The sequence below is a fragment of the Daucus carota genome, chromosome 5 (assembly GCF_001625215.2).
Source record: "Daucus carota subsp. sativus chromosome 5, DH1 v3.0, whole genome shotgun sequence".
Classification (NCBI taxonomy): domain Eukaryota; kingdom Viridiplantae; phylum Streptophyta; class Magnoliopsida; order Apiales; family Apiaceae; genus Daucus; species Daucus carota.
This window is the reverse complement of record NC_030385.2, coordinates 28794600-28812038: the sequence shown is the minus strand read 5'-3', so window position 1 is coordinate 28812038 and position 17439 is coordinate 28794600. Positions and strand designations below refer to the sequence as shown.

At 34.7% G+C, this 17439-nt stretch overlaps 3 protein-coding genes across 7 annotated transcripts; 2 read left to right on the top strand and 1 right to left on the bottom strand.

Annotated features, from left to right (window-relative positions):
• The first annotated feature begins 481 nt into the window (after positions 1 to 481).
• On the top strand, positions 482 to 5078 carry LOC108221521 (zinc finger BED domain-containing protein DAYSLEEPER-like). Its single transcript, XM_017395393.2, has 2 exons — positions 482 to 685; positions 2646 to 5078. The coding sequence occupies exon 2, from the start codon at positions 2671 to 2673 to the stop codon at positions 4912 to 4914; it is 2244 nt and encodes a 747-aa protein (XP_017250882.1). The 5' UTR covers positions 482 to 685; positions 2646 to 2670; the 3' UTR covers positions 4915 to 5078.
• Positions 5079 to 7272: 2194 nt separating this feature from the next.
• On the top strand, positions 7273 to 10376 carry LOC108220430 (uncharacterized). Its single transcript, XM_017394196.2, has 7 exons — positions 7273 to 7477; positions 7553 to 7679; positions 8305 to 8418; positions 8576 to 8774; positions 8914 to 8959; positions 9101 to 9176; positions 9707 to 10376. The coding sequence occupies exons 1-7, from the start codon at positions 7373 to 7375 to the stop codon at positions 10114 to 10116; spliced, it is 1077 nt and encodes a 358-aa protein (XP_017249685.1). The 5' UTR covers positions 7273 to 7372; the 3' UTR covers positions 10117 to 10376.
• An 804-nt stretch (positions 10377 to 11180) lies between these two features.
• LOC108220963 (putative clathrin assembly protein At5g35200) lies at positions 11181 to 16052 on the bottom strand. Of its 5 annotated transcripts, none has more exons than XM_017394863.2 (16): positions 15901 to 16052; positions 15443 to 15561; positions 15290 to 15359; positions 15046 to 15143; positions 14582 to 14723; positions 14393 to 14493; positions 14138 to 14221; positions 13955 to 14005; positions 13781 to 13846; positions 13638 to 13703; positions 13453 to 13533; positions 13267 to 13344; positions 12439 to 12582; positions 12269 to 12344; positions 11986 to 12098; positions 11181 to 11721 (listed from the first exon to the last, which is right to left on the bottom strand). In XM_017394863.2, the coding sequence occupies exons 1-16, from the start codon at positions 15923 to 15925 to the stop codon at positions 11353 to 11355; spliced, it is 1683 nt and encodes a 560-aa protein (XP_017250352.1). In that variant the 5' UTR covers positions 15926 to 16052; the 3' UTR covers positions 11181 to 11352. The 5 variants fall into 5 exon arrangements, with proteins under 5 accessions (XP_017250352.1, XP_017250353.1, XP_017250354.1 ...); XM_017394864.2 differs by having other exon boundaries at positions 12439 to 12579; positions 15901 to 16051; XM_017394865.2 differs by having other exon boundaries at positions 15849 to 15985.
• Positions 16053 to 17439: the final 1387 nt, after the last annotated feature.

Sequence of the window (17439 nt, the reverse complement as noted above, 5' to 3'; positions counted from 1 at the left end):
GGGTTTTCTCGTAAATACTTAATACCCAAGTCCAAAACACTTTTTGCAAAAATAGTATATCTTTTTCGAATATTTTGCAGAAGTACCAATTTTTTTTAACAGAAATACCCGTTGCAATGAGATACAATACTTGCAACTCCTGGGGGTCAATTAACACCAATTAACTGAAGTTGCATACAGTTGCATTGCCGAACGTATTTTTACAAATATTTTCTAAAAAATTTAGTGTTTTTGCAAATAATTTTAGAAATTTAGTATTTTTTAAATATTTTTAAAAGATTATAAAATCACAAAAACACTTAAAAAAAGTGATATTTTTGATAAATTCCCTAATATACACTAGACCAGTCTTTATACTCTGCTAAGTTATAGTACATATATCTTTCTCTTTTTTTTTTTCCGCACGAAGTATAAATAAATATATACCGAAGCAGGCCTCAAAGTCCATATTCAATAATATTTGTGCAATTTCAATAATACATCCTGTACTTATACCCAACACTAAAACCAGACCCCATTACTCAGGTCCAATTCAATATATCGGGTTGGGTTTTAACTTTCAAGCCCAATCCCCCTCTTTCTCTCTCCGGCGCAACCCTGCATCTCTCCGGCTAAAATCATCGATTTTCGAGCGTTTTAAACACGATTTCGATTGTTTTTCCCCTGAATCCTCAAGACTCAGCAGGTTCTATGAAAACCCTAGCTTATTTTTCCTCTGATTTTTATATGTTTTGTGATTTTATCCCCTTTTTATAACTTGTTTGTAATGTCTGATGTGTATGTATAGTTGTATACTAATATTCAGGCATGATCATGTGTACAGTTATTGTTTTTAGTCTGTGTTGATTCTAAATTATGAGATGGATGTTGATGTCGAAGCATTCGAATTGTATTTTATTCAGTGAAGCCCAGTGTGGTAAACAGTTATAGATGTGGTCTTTAGGGCATGACTTTTGGCCCAATAAGTTATGTCGTTTTTAAATAACCCCCAAGCTATTGTACAATGGGCTTTGAGTGTTGGTCTTGGTATGAAGCAATCTTGCCCAGCTCTTAATATATACATAATCTGTTCCTGTGTTATCTTTCATGTATATAATTTATAATCAGCCCAGTGAGGTTATGATCCATGTAGTGTTGGTGGGTTTTATGTTGTATGTATATGTATCTTGTATGGACGTATGGGCATAGCCCAACCAGAGTCCACATACTCGAAGTGAGAAGACAGATGCAGAGGAGGTTGTTGGAATAGACAGGAAGTACCGAGAAGCATAGATAAATCCACGATAGAATGAAAAATTATAAATAAAATTCATGGAATAAAATAGGATAGGAAGAATAGTAAACAACAAGAGTAGAAATATGGAATAACCAAGATTATAGTAATGAAGAAGGTGAATGAGAATGGAGAAAAACAGAGTTCTAGTAGTATTAATTATTTGGAGAAAGAACAAAAATCATTAACATTTTATGAAGAGCATAAATTATTTTGCCCGAGGGAACACCCGCAACTTTTCGACAAGTAAAATTTGTTTAACTCTCCGCAATTGCCATGGTTCCGCCACTGTTTGGGAGTATATACATTGTGAGTAGTTGTTTGGATACCAACATTTTTACTTTTGATTGGATAGTAAAAATAACATTTCACTGCTGTAAATATTTTTATTATTACCTCTTGTCATTACTGCTTACTATCAAGCAACTGCTCTTTCCAGTGCCAAGTTTATGAGTCACTAGTTAGGATCTTTCACATAATCAAAGCTGGTTTGAAGTTATCTTATGCTATGTAGGTTTTTCTAGTTCCAATTTGCGGGTTCTGACTTCTGAGTATAGATGTACATGTTAATTTGGCATTGGTCTTTATTCTTCATGTTTCCAGCTTAAATGGTTCGCATTGAGTCAATTTATCCCTTTATCGTCTTGCAGTATGCTTTCAGTTTTGGTTTTTATTTTCTCTCGAAGGCGGTGTCTGAATTTTTTTTGTAAAGGCTTATGTAAAATACTGACGTAGAAGCTTTAAAATGTTTAATACATGGGAGATGGTCCCTAAAAAGTGATTGTTAACAACAATCTATTCGCGGTTTTTTTTTTCGTGGAAAGAAGAAAATCCAGAGTGGGTGTCTAAATCACGGATGGGCCCATTGACCCTGTAGACACATAAAAAAATATATTGTAAATGCCTTTCAGCTATAAAATAGCGCTGATAGTTTGCTGCAACAATCAATTGTCACGGACCGGACCTTATTTTATATATGTGGTAGACTCATAAGTTTACAAATGTGAATGCCAAGGTACAGCCGAAGTAGAAGGAATATTGAATGTAATGATTTATGTAAACAGTAGATTTTGGATTTTAAAACTTATAAAGTAATGTATGCTCTAAATTCAGTCTAATCTGGTTTATAATGTTGCCAGTGAGCTAAAATGCTTTTGCATTCATTATTTTACCATCAATCTGGTGGTTTTGTTCTTCCACTTCCATTTCATACCTGTCTTTCTGTTGCAAATTCCCCTCTCCCGAAATGCACTAATGCTTCTGCACTTGCCATATGAGAGTCCGTCATTATTTGATGCAACAATTCTTCAACTTTGATGTCATGTACTGTATGATTTATCTATCACTAATTAACATTTTATTCCTGTCTCAGACAATATATATTGCTTTTCTACTTGATGGAAGGATTGGAAGCAGCTACTGAAAACAATAATCAGTTGGTCAATGTAGAGACACAACCGAATGATGTTGAAATGCATACTGTCGGTGTGGAATTGCAGCCAACTAGGGTAGAACTTCAGCCAGCTAATGTAGAGATTAAAGCAGACAGTCCAGAGATGCAACCAGTCAATCTAGAGACTCAAGCAGAAAGCCTGGAGATGCAGACGGCCAATTTGGATATGCAATGGGGTAATTTTGAACTGCAGCCACACAATTCAGAAATGCAAGAAGCCAATGTAGGAATACAGGCGAGCAATCTGGAAATGCTAATGCAGCCTCCTAATGCAACAACAGAGCCTAATCGCAGGAGAAAGAAGTCATTTGTTTGGGATCACTTTACAATAGAGAACATGGGGGCTGGATGTAAAAGAGCTTTCTGTAATCAATGCAAGCAGTCCTTTGCATACAGTAAAGATTCTAAAGTGTCAGGAACCAGTCACCTCAAACGCCACATAACCAGAGGAGCCTGCATGCAAAGTAATCTGGAGAGTATTCAAAACGGTGAACCTACTAATATGAGAGGACGTAGACGCCCTAATAATGCACCTAGATTTAATTCGGATCGTTGTCGTCATGAACTTGCCAAGATGATAATCATGCATGACTACCCACTTCACATGGTTGAACATCTTGGTTTCATTGCTTTTGTCAAGTATCTTCAGCCTCGATTTCATATGGTTAGCTTCAATACGGTTGAACGAGATTGTATTGCAACTTATCTTAGAGAAAAGCAAAGTCTGCAGAAGGTTCTTGAAGGAATTCCAGGAAAAATCTCTCTGACACTCGACTTGTGGGGTTCTCCCCAAAGTGTAGGCTATGTTTTTGTTACTGGGCAGTTTATTGATAGTGAATGGAAGATGCACAGAAAGATTCTCAATGTCATCATGGAACCATTTCCTGAATCAGATTCTGCTTTCAGCCATTCTGTTGATGTTTGTCTCTGTGATTGGAATATGGATGGTAGGTTAGCTTCTCTCATCATTAACCAGTCTTTAACAGATGATGCAACAGATAACCTTAAAGCTTTGCTATCTGTTAAGAACCCAAATATGCTTGGTGGTCAATTACTACAAAAAAATTGTCTTGCCCGTTCTTTTAGCAGTATAGCGCAAGAAGCATTAAGGGCTGCGCAAGACGCCGTCCAAAAAGTCAGAAATAGTGTCAAGTATGTTAAATCTTCTGAATTTTATGAGGTAAAATTTCATGAGCTCAAGCAGCAACTTCATGTAACAAGTACAAAGAGCTTAGTATTGGATGACCAGACACAATGGAACACAACATATGAAATGCTGTTGGCAGCTTCAGAGTTGAACGAAGTCTTTTCTTGCTTAGATGCTTTTGATCCGGATTACAAGGAAACCCCCTCTATGGAAGACTGGAAATTGGTTCAGACTCTGACAACAAACTTAAAACTTATGTTTGACACAGCAAGCCTCCTAACAACTTCTGTCATCCCAACTCCAGACATTTTCTTTAATGAAATTTGTAAGATTCGGTTGGAGCTTGCAGATGCCTCCACAAGTAAGGATTCATCCGTCACCAACATCATCATACCAATGCAAGCAAATTTTGATATATACTGGAAAAGTTGTTATTTGATCCTGGCAATTGCGGTAGTCATGAACCCCCAATACAAGATGAAGCTTGTTGAATTCTATTTCGGTAAAATATACGGGGATGAAGCTGCCACATACATCAAGTTCGTTGAGGAGGGAATCCACGAGCTGTTCAGTGAATACGTGGAACAATTACTGCATTTCACCCCAACTGATATGGATGAAGCGAATGACAGAAGCCTCGAGTCTGTCAATGGAGGAGCTAGTATATTGAGCAATGGACTTGGGCTTACAGATTTTGATACGTATATCATGGAAACTACGAGGCAGCAGTCAAGAACAGAGCTGGATAGGTACTTGGAGGAGTCTTTGTTGCCGAGGGTCCCAATTTTTGATGTTTTAGGCTGGTGGAAACATAATGAGAAGAGGTACCCAACTCTCTCAAAGATGGCTCGGGATATGTTGGCTGTTCCAGTATGTACTGTTGGTCCTGATCTGGTATTTGACACTTTTGGCAAAGTGATGGACCGATACAGGTGCTCCTTGCGACCAGAAACAGTGGAAGCTCTCATCTGCGCAAAGGACTGGCTGAAGCATGACTCTGGAGAACAAGCTGTACCCATGAGAATGGAGTTTCCAGTATAGTTTTACATGGGTTTAGTATATTTTGCATGGGTACTTGACATGTTATGAAGTAACCAATTACTCCTATGAGTTATGACATTGGATTTCGGAAAGATAGATTTTTGACACTCTGGATATTTTAATGATTAGTAATTTGATTAAGTTTCTTAATCTGTTCAGTTATTCTGGGCTGGGCAATTGTGGATCAAAGGACTCATAGTTTTTATATTAATCAGGTCACAGGTTTTTTTAAAATTTTCTATAATCTCACACGTTGTTTTATAAACAACATTTGCCAGGGCTAGGCGGCTAGCTAGATATTTAGCTAGATATTTAACAAGAAAACCATACATGCAGTTTTGACCTTGCAGAACTTTGCAAGTGTTTCCGTCTTTTGATTTCAATAAAACTTGGGGCCTTTGACAAAACTTATTTTAGAAAAAGGAAAATAGATTTTTTTGCCACTCAACTTATAGCGTTTTTAGAAACTTACCACCCAACTAATTTATTTTTTCTTTTAGTCACTAATGTTAGGTTTGATTTTTTTTTTAGACACTAACTTAGATTCGGATTTGATTACTAGTATTATGATAATTTTTTTTGTCACTAAACTTATTGCGTCTTTAGAAACTAACCACTCAACTATAATTTTTTTTATTTTGCTCACTAGTGTTAGATTCAGCTTTTTTTTGTCACTAAAGTTACGTTCGGATTTAATTATTAGCATTACATATTATGTGTAGCATTATTGAAATATAGTGGTAGTCTGTAATATTTTGATAATTTGATATATGTTTGTATTTTTATATATAGTACTTTTTATGTCTCCAAGGCCGTTTACCTTGGATGATAAGAATGTTACACGCATTTTATGGCCTTTAAAAGATGTAGTTTTAAATATAACTTTATTTTTTTTTTCTGAATGAAAATTCAGCTTTTGAATTTTTACACACAAAAAAAATCACGAAAAATTATGGAACTATGTTTTATAAGAGTCTTAAATACGTGCTAAGCAGTAGAAAAAACTGTAAACTGATGAGAGGGACGGAGGGAGTAATAATAATATAAAATGATGTATTATATATAGAGGACAATCATCGAAAATTAAGTTTTCCTCTCTATTTATTTATCTTGGAAATTGTAATAAGATAAAGTTATTAAAATTTTTGAAGATAAATTTAAAAGAGATCTTAGACTGAGCTAGTCGATTGAAACTTTAATAACGAAAGGTGATGCGTCATATCACTCAATTACACTTTATCTTATGAGAGGAGGTCAATTGTTTGAAGTCATTAATTTCATATTCATAATTTATTGAATTTTTGGAATCTAATTACGATTTTTTCTGATTTTAATTTTCATCGGCTCATTTTATATTATTATTGCTATATATAAAGATATAAACATACGACACATCATCAAAATATTACATACTATCACTATGTATAAATGATGCTACAAAAAATTATTATAATGCTCGTAATCAAATCCGAACCTAAGTTGGTGGCTAAAAATAAAACCAAACCTAACATTAGTGACTAAAAGCAAAAATAAATAAGTTGGGTGGTAAGTTTCTAAAAACGCTATAAATTGAGTGGCAAAAAAATCTATTTTCCCTTTAGAAAAAGTGTTTATCTCTGAAAAAAATATATGAAACCTTATTATTTTTTTTACAATACGTACTTAATTTTTCTCCCAGGTAATGAATATTAAACCATTCTTAACACTTATATCCAAAAAAATAATAAAAATATGTATTTATAAATAAATAATCCCGTGATATGCCCTTTAACTTATTGCTCTAACACACACATTATCAGATCATGTCTGGTCACTTATTTTGAAAATAAGTTAAATATTTAAGGAAAATACACTAATTGATTTGTCTATATAAATAAAGAATACCACTTTTCTGATAAATAAATAATTTAATAAAAATTTATATTATAATATAATATAAATATAATTATTCCTTTAAATTTTTTATATCGAGATTCGAGAAAATCTAAACAAACATATTGAGCACCAGAATAATTGATCCTTATTTTATTCCTTACTACAACTAAAAAGAAATATAATTATTTTTAGGAAAAAACGTAATTAAGAAAAACGATAACTATATTATACTACAGTCTGCCGTACTGTCAGATGTCCTCGTTGACTTTGGGCACGTAACTTAGGTGCATTGACCGTCTACTTCCGAAATTTATTTTTTTAATTTTTTTTTTATAAATGAAAATTTCATATTTTAATTTTTATTTGCAAAAATAAAATTTTAAAAATAAGTCACGTATCTATGCGGTCAATGAATCTTAAATTGTGGGCCATCTAATTTGGGATGGAAGGAGGGAGTATTACACTAACTCTTCCCTGCGCACGCTCTTGGACGCAGCCCCGGGCTGGCGTTCTGCACAACTACACAAGTATACTACACGTATTGTTATTATTATTAGTGGCTTTGCACTGTGATGAGATTAAAATGGGTCCGAATAAAATCACGATCAAGAAGAAGAAAAAAGGCCCCTCTTTCGACATCGAGACTTTCAAATTGGACATCGACGATCTCATTCAAGCCTTCGTCAAGGTCATTCAAGCTCTCTATTCCTCAATTACTGCTGTTACTACACCGATTGATTTGTGTTATTTCGTTGAATTACAGGATGAGTCCAGAACCTTGGTTGATATGAAGAGAGTTTGGATTAAGAAGAAATTCTCCTATATTTTTGAAGCTAGACCTACTACTAATATTGCTTGCTTTATGCAATCTCTCTATTCTCATTCTATTGGTACGTCTCGATGAATATATACATGTGTGTTTATTTAGAATGAAATGCGTACCTATGTTTGCCTCCACTAAAAACTCGAACCCTAGGTTTCTTGTAAACAAGCTTTGAGGTATCTATATTATTAGACTAAATTTTAGAGAGTTTAATGCATACATAGACCGAATATTAGGATTCTTATAATTGCTCCCTTGGTACTATTTATAGGACACTGCACGCAAAAGAGGAAGTATTAAGATCTTGAGTTGCTTGCACTCTTGCAGTGCCTTATAAAAAGGACCAGAGGGAGTAACACGAGAGGTATCTATACTTCCATATCAGTAGACTATGATTTATGGATGATTAATATATGAGTGTATTTACTAGTTTCCTCTCAAATGGTTGGCAGTTGGCTACTTGTAGCTCTTGATATCTGTGTATAGGCTTTTCTGCATATTGAAATTTTTATGTGGTTATTAAAGAGGGCGTAATGGAAACAGGAACGGGATGAAGTTAGATTGACATTCACGATTATGGACCGATTTTAATTTAGGGTGATGAGAGTTACCATAGAAGGCTTGAAAAGGCCTGCATATCTTTTCTTTGTACTTGGTATATCATTGGTTTGATATAATGCGAAAATTTACAGGTTATGTGACGTCTGATGCATCTTTGTCTACAAGATTGGGTGGGCTATACTGTCTCTACTGTCTCCATGAGACTCAGCCGTTCAAACCTCCTTTCCGGGTTTATATATCTCTTGGTAACTACAAACATATGTTATATGTATTGTTGTTAAGATATATGGTGAATGGCTTGGCGTTGGTGCTAAAACAAGTGGCATCTACTCCTTTAGTCTTCTTTTATCCTTATTTAGTTATTTGCCTTGGTTAAGCTTAAAATGTCTTTGCATTTTACAGGAGAACTTAGGAAACTCAGAAGACTTGTTGTTGACTCTAAAAAGGAGAATGTGAAAGTTGCTCCAGCTTTGGTCAACAGAATGCTTGAAAAGAATATGTTCCTTTTCGGCGCTGTAGATTTAAAGGAAGGTTCTGTGACTGAAAAGATTAAAGAACTTAGAGCTAGGGAGGATGCTACCATTCGAACTGCACAGAAGAAGTATTTGTTTTTTTCCTAATAAATCTAAATGCGTGTGTTATATTCCATTATTGTTTTGATTTTTTTTTTTTTTATGATGTTTACGAAAACAACTGAATATCCTTGCAGCATTCCCTAACAATAGTATTTTCTTGAACAGATTATTTGAGAACAGCCGGATCGAGCATTTTATTCACATGGACTTGGTAATTATCAACTAATCCATTGACAGTATAGTACTACTTGATTATTTTTCTAAATGTCATTTGCTGGTGGGATTACAAAATAACACCATCTATCAACCTTAAGGATAAATACTTATGACTGCTGTTTTTGACATGTATCAGGGTATGGAGCTTGATGTTGATTACCTTAAAAAAATGTCATCAGATTATGAAGCAGCCAAGAAGTTTGCTGTAAAAGGTAATTATAGAAGTACTTAAGACATTTTAGTTACAATAAAGCCATAAAGGTCGTGTTATTCATTATTTTCTCCCCCTTTATGTGGAAAAAAGTAACAAACTTGGAAACATACTTGCTTGTGTATAAATCTTTCATAATCCTAGTATACTTAAGAATAAAAAAAAATTCTTATGCGGTAAAAATAATGAACATAATATGGGGATACATCTATATATGAATTGTCGGTAGAGAATTCTAAAAATGTGAAATAAATGATATTGTGTTGGTATTGATTGTTTATGTGAGTTGTAGTCATTTGTAATATATAACCAAAATTAGAAGTGCAGTTGTTCAGTTTCATTTTATATGATATTCCTCTACCCGCAACATATTATCCCGTTACTTCGTCAGAATTATTCTTTATGAGTAGTATGCTCAACAAATTATTAGTTAAACTATCTGAAGCTAGTGCATTAGGCTTGGTTTTGGCTGCAAATAATGTGAACTATTATTGACATAGTGCTTTCTTTATGTTTGTTAAACTTCTGTAGAGGCGGGTGATATGGTAGATATCCAGAACATAAAACACTTGACTGAAAATCAGAGATTGATTGGAGATGTGCTGGAAGATACTGCTGAACAGTGGAGCAATGTGAAAGAACTCTTTTATCAAGAGACACAATATGGCCAACGTTCTGTTGAAGGACATTCTGAATATGGAGCACCATACAACCTCCGACAACGCCAAGTTACTGTACATAGTGAATTGGGGGAAACTTCTGGCCAGTCCCATACTCAGGGGGACAATGATAATCATCAACTGGAGGAAGATGGATTTGATGATGACCTCGCAAAGGAACTTGAACAGGCGCTCGCACACAATGGAGAAGATAGTGAAGATGACCTGGCTATGGATCTTGAACAGGCACTTTCGGACTATGAAGGAGATAGTGAAGATTGATACTCTAAGACTGCAAATGCCAGCAACACAGGCAATGAGATATATGGAGCAGAAGTTAAAACTTTTATTCATTGATCAAGGCATTTGGAAAATGCATATTATTGTGAAAATTTGTTCCTGTAGGGCCAGGGACTAGTTTTGTAGACTATCTGTACGGAGAGTATGTTATAATTTTTAGTGTTCCTTCTTTGTAAATACATGTAGCGTATGCTGTCCCCAAATATATTATCTATTTATGTTATTACCATACTTGCTTTTTATTGCTTGGCCTAAAAGGCTAAAACTTGTTTACTCTAATTGCTGAATGGAATGCATTAGATAAATACTATTTAAATTGTTTATAATTTAGTCATATTGTTATGTTCATACTTTTTCAATTTCAAGTATCAAGGCACTCTGTCTTAGAGAAGCCAAGTATAAATCACTTATTGGGTTGTAACAGGATGTGAAGAATTTTTATCTATAAGTGCTGTCTTGCAAGCTACATAATCTTGCATTTTGGTTGGTCTTCTGGTGCTGACTGCTGACTCTGGTTGGTTTGGTAGTTTGGTATGGATTTGATGGCTTTGTCTAAAGTTTCTTGTTCTAAGGTCTTTTTTGTAATATTTTAGAACTTCAGGGTCTGTTCTGTAAAATTTCAAAATTTTCATAAGATCCGATTTTTTTATTTTATTTTATTTTTTGTGGTTCAGGTCTGTTAATGAAGGTAATGCGGTTTAATTAATCATCGTGCTGACGTTTGGTGGCAATTTGTACCTGGCGGCAGAGTTTAGTTGCTTTCGGTTTCTGCTTGGTGATGGGCAAGGTTCTGTGCTGGTTTAAGCATCCACGCACATTTTTTTTGCTGCAATATATGATTTATCCCTACGATCAGTTATTATTCCTGGTAAATGTTATAGGAAACCAAAACGGTTCTTCCCAGCGACAAAAAAATTGAAACACTGCCCTATGATGTAAACGAGTATGAATCAATCACTAATATCCATGAAAGCCAAGTGCAACAAGCAGTTTCTTTTTACATTGATAATCATATATTGAAAATATAATTCTGCCAGAGTTAAATGACAGGTAATAAAGCTCTTTATTGACTTCAATAATCAAATTATACAAATTCGAAGGTCCCGCCCTTCCTAATTATTTACGTGTACATAATTATCCTATGCACTTGTAGCAATATAATGAGTGCCTGCAGATCTTTTAGAGAAAAACCGAGAAGGTTTCCCTTGTCTGTAGTTCCTAAATGAGTCCGGTATATGCATTGGAAGCTTGAACTGGCATACCAGAACCATATGGGAGGACAGCAGAAGCAGCAGCCCCATATGGATTACCAAAGGGATTGAATGGCTGCTGTTGTGGGTTCATCATCATCATCATCTGCTGTTGCTGTAACATAAAGGCTTGTTGCTGACTAGCCATGGCTGCCATCTGAACAGTTGATGCTGCAGCTAAGGTATTGGATGCATAAAATGGATCGTATGTTTGTGCAGCTGTAGGATTGGCTAGTGAGGATTGTTGTTCCCATGGGTTGTAACTCACGTTCTGGTTACTTCGTTTAATTGCATCATCATATAAGGTATCCAGCAGAAACTTATTCATACCTCCAGCCTATTATTTGGAATCAACAAGTGATACATTGTAACACCATCAACGTTTTTGCAAAACAACACAAATACGACTGTGTAAAAATATCTACTCTATCATTTAGTACATATCAGTGACTAGACATGCTAATCCTAGGAATTTCACAAACAATCGAGACATGCATGACTTTTACCATTTACCAGAATAAAAGAGTATACGATGTGGAAAAAAAACACTCTTATCTACTTCACACTAAAAGAGTATATGAATTGAAAAAATAATATTTACCATTTTGCTTGAAGCTGCAGCACTGTCCTTAGAGTTCGGAGTAGGAACAAGTGCTAATTCCCAGCCTGTTCCTCCATTTGCCGAGTCTGGACCAGAAGTAGCTGATTGATTGTCTGCGCATACCATAGCAGACACAAAAAACATGCTTATAAAATTGAAGTCACCAATTAGAAGGTGCAAACAAGCTTTACACATATTAGTAGATCTTTCAGGACACTCTGAGAACATCCAACAACTTTTACTGTTCCCAAAGTCTGCAAGCCTAAATTATTAGGGAACTTACCAACTGGAACAATAGCCAAAGCTGAAGCATTCTTCTCATCGAAACCAGAAGCCGCTGGAGCCGGATCATTGAGACCCTAGCAAAAACAAATGCAGTGACATTGAAAGAGTTACATTTATTGCCACGGAGAAAGTATACACCAAAGAACTAAAAAGAATCATATGAATTACCAACAGGTCTGGGGTTTGCACAGGAGCTTCCACTTTTACTGGTTCAGGTGGAGGTGGAGATGGAGACGGTGGCCTTTTCTCCTCCTTCTCATGGGTTTTCTTATAGTCAATGGATAAGATCACTTTGGGAGCTTCAAGTGCCTTCTTTACAAAAAAAAACATTCAAATTCCTAATTAATATAAGATTAAACTTAAAAGCAATTCCCATATTGTCAAATTCCACTGTTTACTAATGTATTAGGACACGGAGTTGAAATCAAGAGACACTGTATATATACAAATAAGCTGAGGTACCCAGTCGCCTCCAAAATTGTACCAGTAACTTGCAAATGAGGTTACAATCCTCGTCAAGAATTAAGATCCACCAAGTTCATAAAAATTTACCACCTCAGACGCACATATTTTTAAACAGTTACTCAGTATACTCCTCATACAATGTAGCTTTCAATTTAAATGGCACATATGTAACATATTTCTAAAAACTCTAATATGCATGCTTGATTAAGTTGGCATTTGTTGATCAGCGAGGGACTTCTGGGACCAAGTGATGATTGAAACTGGGACTCATCATATGTCACATATACATTTGCTTTGAAGAAAAAGTTTTGTCCTATCTTTTGCTTCCCTGGTTCTGAACTACCACTCATTTAGGTCCCATAGGGGCAACACACCGCTGCCAAAGTGCTTGACGTCGGACAAAGTATTTACTAAATGATATACTACTATGTAACTTCTCTCCTTTTATTTTTGGTTGAGACTACGAAAAAACAAACGAAATTGCATCATGTCAAGGCATCGGAAATTTATAACAGAGATGTATGTACCTACCAGATCCTTGCGAAGAGTTGAAGCACGAGGAGCATCTCGTACATACTCTTCCATTGCTTGTAGAAATGATCCAGGGGGCTTCATAGTTGATAGAAAAAATGATCAGTTAAAACTTAAAACTGATAGGTAAAAACTGTAAAGTCGTCAGATTTTTCATATGCTAACCAAAACAAAAAGAATAGCAACCTGCTCAACAGTAGCATATCTTTCTCCACGCCCAACATCAAGGCGTGTACATAACTCATAAAATTCTGCCAGTCTCTCAGCCTGAACATGAAACGAGTTAGCAACTGAGCAAGTTTCTCCAAATAATCCATTATGCATCAGAGTACTTAAAATATAACATGTAAATGAAATCAGCTACTACATACCTGTTTCCCTGCCCTCCTGTATATATCGAAAGCCTTTTGAGCATCGTGCCTTTTCATCTCAAAGAACTATAAAAGTAGACATTGTAAGAATTAATTTAAGAAGTATTAAACATCAAAACCTCATAGGGGCGGTCAAGGCATACCTTGTCAACCAAATTAATAAGGCCATCTTTTATCGCATTATAGACTCTGATGCTTTCTGAGGCAACCTATGTTTTATATCATAATAAAGAAAAAGAATTTATAAAGTTATAATCATGCTCAAGTAAATTATTGAGAATCACTATTAGGAAAAAAGACTAATCAACTGTACAAACCAAAGAAAGTGCTGTTTTAATCACAAAATTATGGACTGCTGCTCCTTGAGGCTGCACAGAAGTTTTCCAAGATATCAGTTACATATAAATGAAAAAGAAAGATGAAAAAATCTAATTTGCACTGTATGAAATGACAGGTTTGCAAATAGCCATTAAAATTGAACTTAAGCGGAAGTAGAGTACCTGACAGCTAACAATGCGGAACAATAGCTGCTGCAGAGCTGGTAACTGATCAAGCATGTCAGGAGTATCTAGATCTTTAGTTCTCTGCACCGGGGTAATCCGTGATTACTCAGTATTTAGTGTGAGTATGTAAAAACACGATCTCTCAAATGGAATAAAAAATTCAACATCAAGTTTCAACTATAAAAATTTCAGATGGATACTAGAAATATGGACATGCACCAACGAAAAATTTATTGGCATTTAATAATGTACCGGGCGTTCTGCCTCAACATCATATTTTAACACCCGGAAGCATTCCAGTCGCTCTTCTATAAATAAAGCATAATTGCGAACCCAAGCAGAATAATCCCAAGCTGAACAGAAGATGAAGGGAAATACTATTATTCATTTAAACCTTTCTTTTTCAAGAATGTTATGGACAAGAATGAAACTTTAACATACCATGAGGACCAGAATCATCTTTGAAATGAGCCATATTGAGCATATGGCCTTTAAACTTGATAAAGTTAATCAGTTCTTCCTGGAATGTTTGGTCCACTTCTCTCAAAGCTCGATGGATAACAATTAAAGTTTTCAAGGCAACCTAATTAAAAGAAGATGGTCAATAATAATATTAACATACATTCAAGTAAATGCATTGGCACACACAAAAATAGATCTGAAACTTTAGAATTATATATTTGGAATTTTCTGATGTGTCACAATATTCTCAAGTAACAGAACTACCTCAACATTCACTACTAAAACCAGAATGTATGTGTGACTAAGAATGAACTTTATGGAAAGAATTAAGTGAAATGTAAATGTTTTGCACAGATTGTATTGTGATGAATATATTTATTTTGTTGCCAGATAATTATCCCATGTAAAGTTCACATAATAATAAGTAAGGCGAAAATTCATACCGCCCAATTGCGTGTCCTTGATAAACGCTTCGCAAGAGCATAAATACAGTAAGCAACATCAGCACGAGGCCTTGTTGCGGATATATAAGCAAAAATAGCTGTAATAATGACAAGAGAAAAGATCATCAGCTCCTTCCTATATGAAAGACAATAGGAACATATATGCACAATACAAGAAAACCAAAAACAACGCCAAAGGCTGTTTTCCATTCAAACATAAAATTCCATGTCACAATTCACTCGCCTCTTATATGTTTTTCTTTTGCAGGGCGCTCCACATGATTGGTTGCCTTGACAATGTTAATGTCCAATTCCTGCAGATTGCAAAATCAGATCAGATCGCTACAATCACATACAATCGAGGATCACAGCTCGTAAAATCATTTACACAGCACACCTTGTAACCGCTATGTACTTTAGCCAAACTGACAGTGGTCGTGTCCTTAATCGCTCCAATGGCTTTTCTGAGACTACTCTGTTTACCCCCAACCGACATTATATTCTCGATAACAATATCTACACAAGAAACAACATAAAGTTTCACTGTGATCCAGTATTATTCAATTCTATAAAAATTACATGACACCATATATTTCTCAGCAAATACAGCCATAAAACAAGAAGATTATAAGCAGAAGCAAGAACCAACATAATGATCATCAATCAACCATGTCATCTTTACATATACAAATGAAGAACACTAATCTAATATTGACATGGGCACAAAAAATCTTACATGCATTTGACAATCAAGATGTTGGAAACGTAAAAACACATGCAAATGCAAAGAGAGGAAGAACAACCTGAATCTTGTAACGCGAGAGAGAAAGAGAGAAAGCAAAGAGAGAGAATCACCCACTAATAAAAGAACAACAAGCATTCAAATCGTGTAAGGCTTTATTACAGCTTCCGCTATTTTTTCTCCACCTCTATTTTTTCGTTTTTTATGTCCTCCTATATGTCTTCACTTTCCATAGAGAAACCACTTGTACTTTTTTTAGGGATTCTATATCCTTAGACTTCTATCATAATTATCTAGAGACTTCTGGTCTGTAATTACTCCTTATTTTACGTACTTTTGTCCTAAATTAGTTTCTCTAATTTCGTCTAGTATTTGTTTATCTTGGTTTCTAAGATTAGCCACACATATGACATATGAGCATACAATGACAGACTATACATAGGTCGTAGTTCATGAAAAACATTTAGTTTTTTTTTTTTGGAATAATGAAAAATCTTCAGTTAAAAAATGAGTTGATATATAAAAATAGAGAATATAAATATTCTGATGATAATATCACACAATGACCATGCTTTTTTTTCTGTCTATAATTTTACCTATTGACTATATTAATTAGTTATACTTTAAAAACGGTATGTTATTAATATCTTAGCTCGTTATAAAAATACGTACTTTCATTTCTAAAATAGATAAATTATTTTTTGATAGATAAGATAAATCAAATTAATAAACTTAAAAAGATACTCTAATGGGACATGCTGGTTATAACTGTCACTTTGTCACATACGATAAGAAGTGTCTGTGTTGCAGCATGGATCACCCAAATTGCCAAATGTCACAAAATGGTTACTGGTTAGTGCTACTCTTTGCGGAAAGGAAGAACACCTGTTTAAATCTTATAAAAATTCTTTTATTCATTCGATTGTGCTCTTCTTTGTTGTTCTGCATTAACAAAGGATAAGCACTCCAAAACCATACTTGCTCGCTTTTTTATTGTGCGCTTTTCTGATCAAATATTCAGCATGAAAGCAATCTCCATGATAGTCACAAGTTTTGATTCATCGTTTCCGTGGCATCGACATCCCTCAATTCATGATGTGTCATGTGTGTTTTTATTTGCATTTTACTTATTAATTTAGGATATGGGGAGTGTTCAGGCTCAATATATTATTAATTAAATTTTTTAGAACGTTGTTTGTTCCAAAAACTTTTGTTTAGGAATTGTTTATCATTGTATAGTATATTTTAATAAAGACCAATATTGTTTAAGAGGCAATCTGATATTATTTAGTCTCTTTTTGAAAGTTTTGCTCGCGAGCTTAAATCAAAATTCTCTACTAAAGATTCGGGTTGTGTAAGTTATTTTCTGGGTTCAGAAGCTGCATATATACCCCTAATGGTCTCATCAAAAGTCAGCTAAAATGTGCACGAAAAATTCTCGTACCAGTAAGTTACTCCCTCCGTGCCAGTCATTTCTATACGGTTTCCTCTTTAAAATGTTCCATCATTTCTATACATTCCTAAAATAGCAACTTTTAATAATGTAAAACACTATTACACCATGTCACCAACTACTTTCTTTCACTATCTCCATTTTATAATAATATAAACACTATTACACCCACTACTTTCCTCCACTATCACAAATCTAT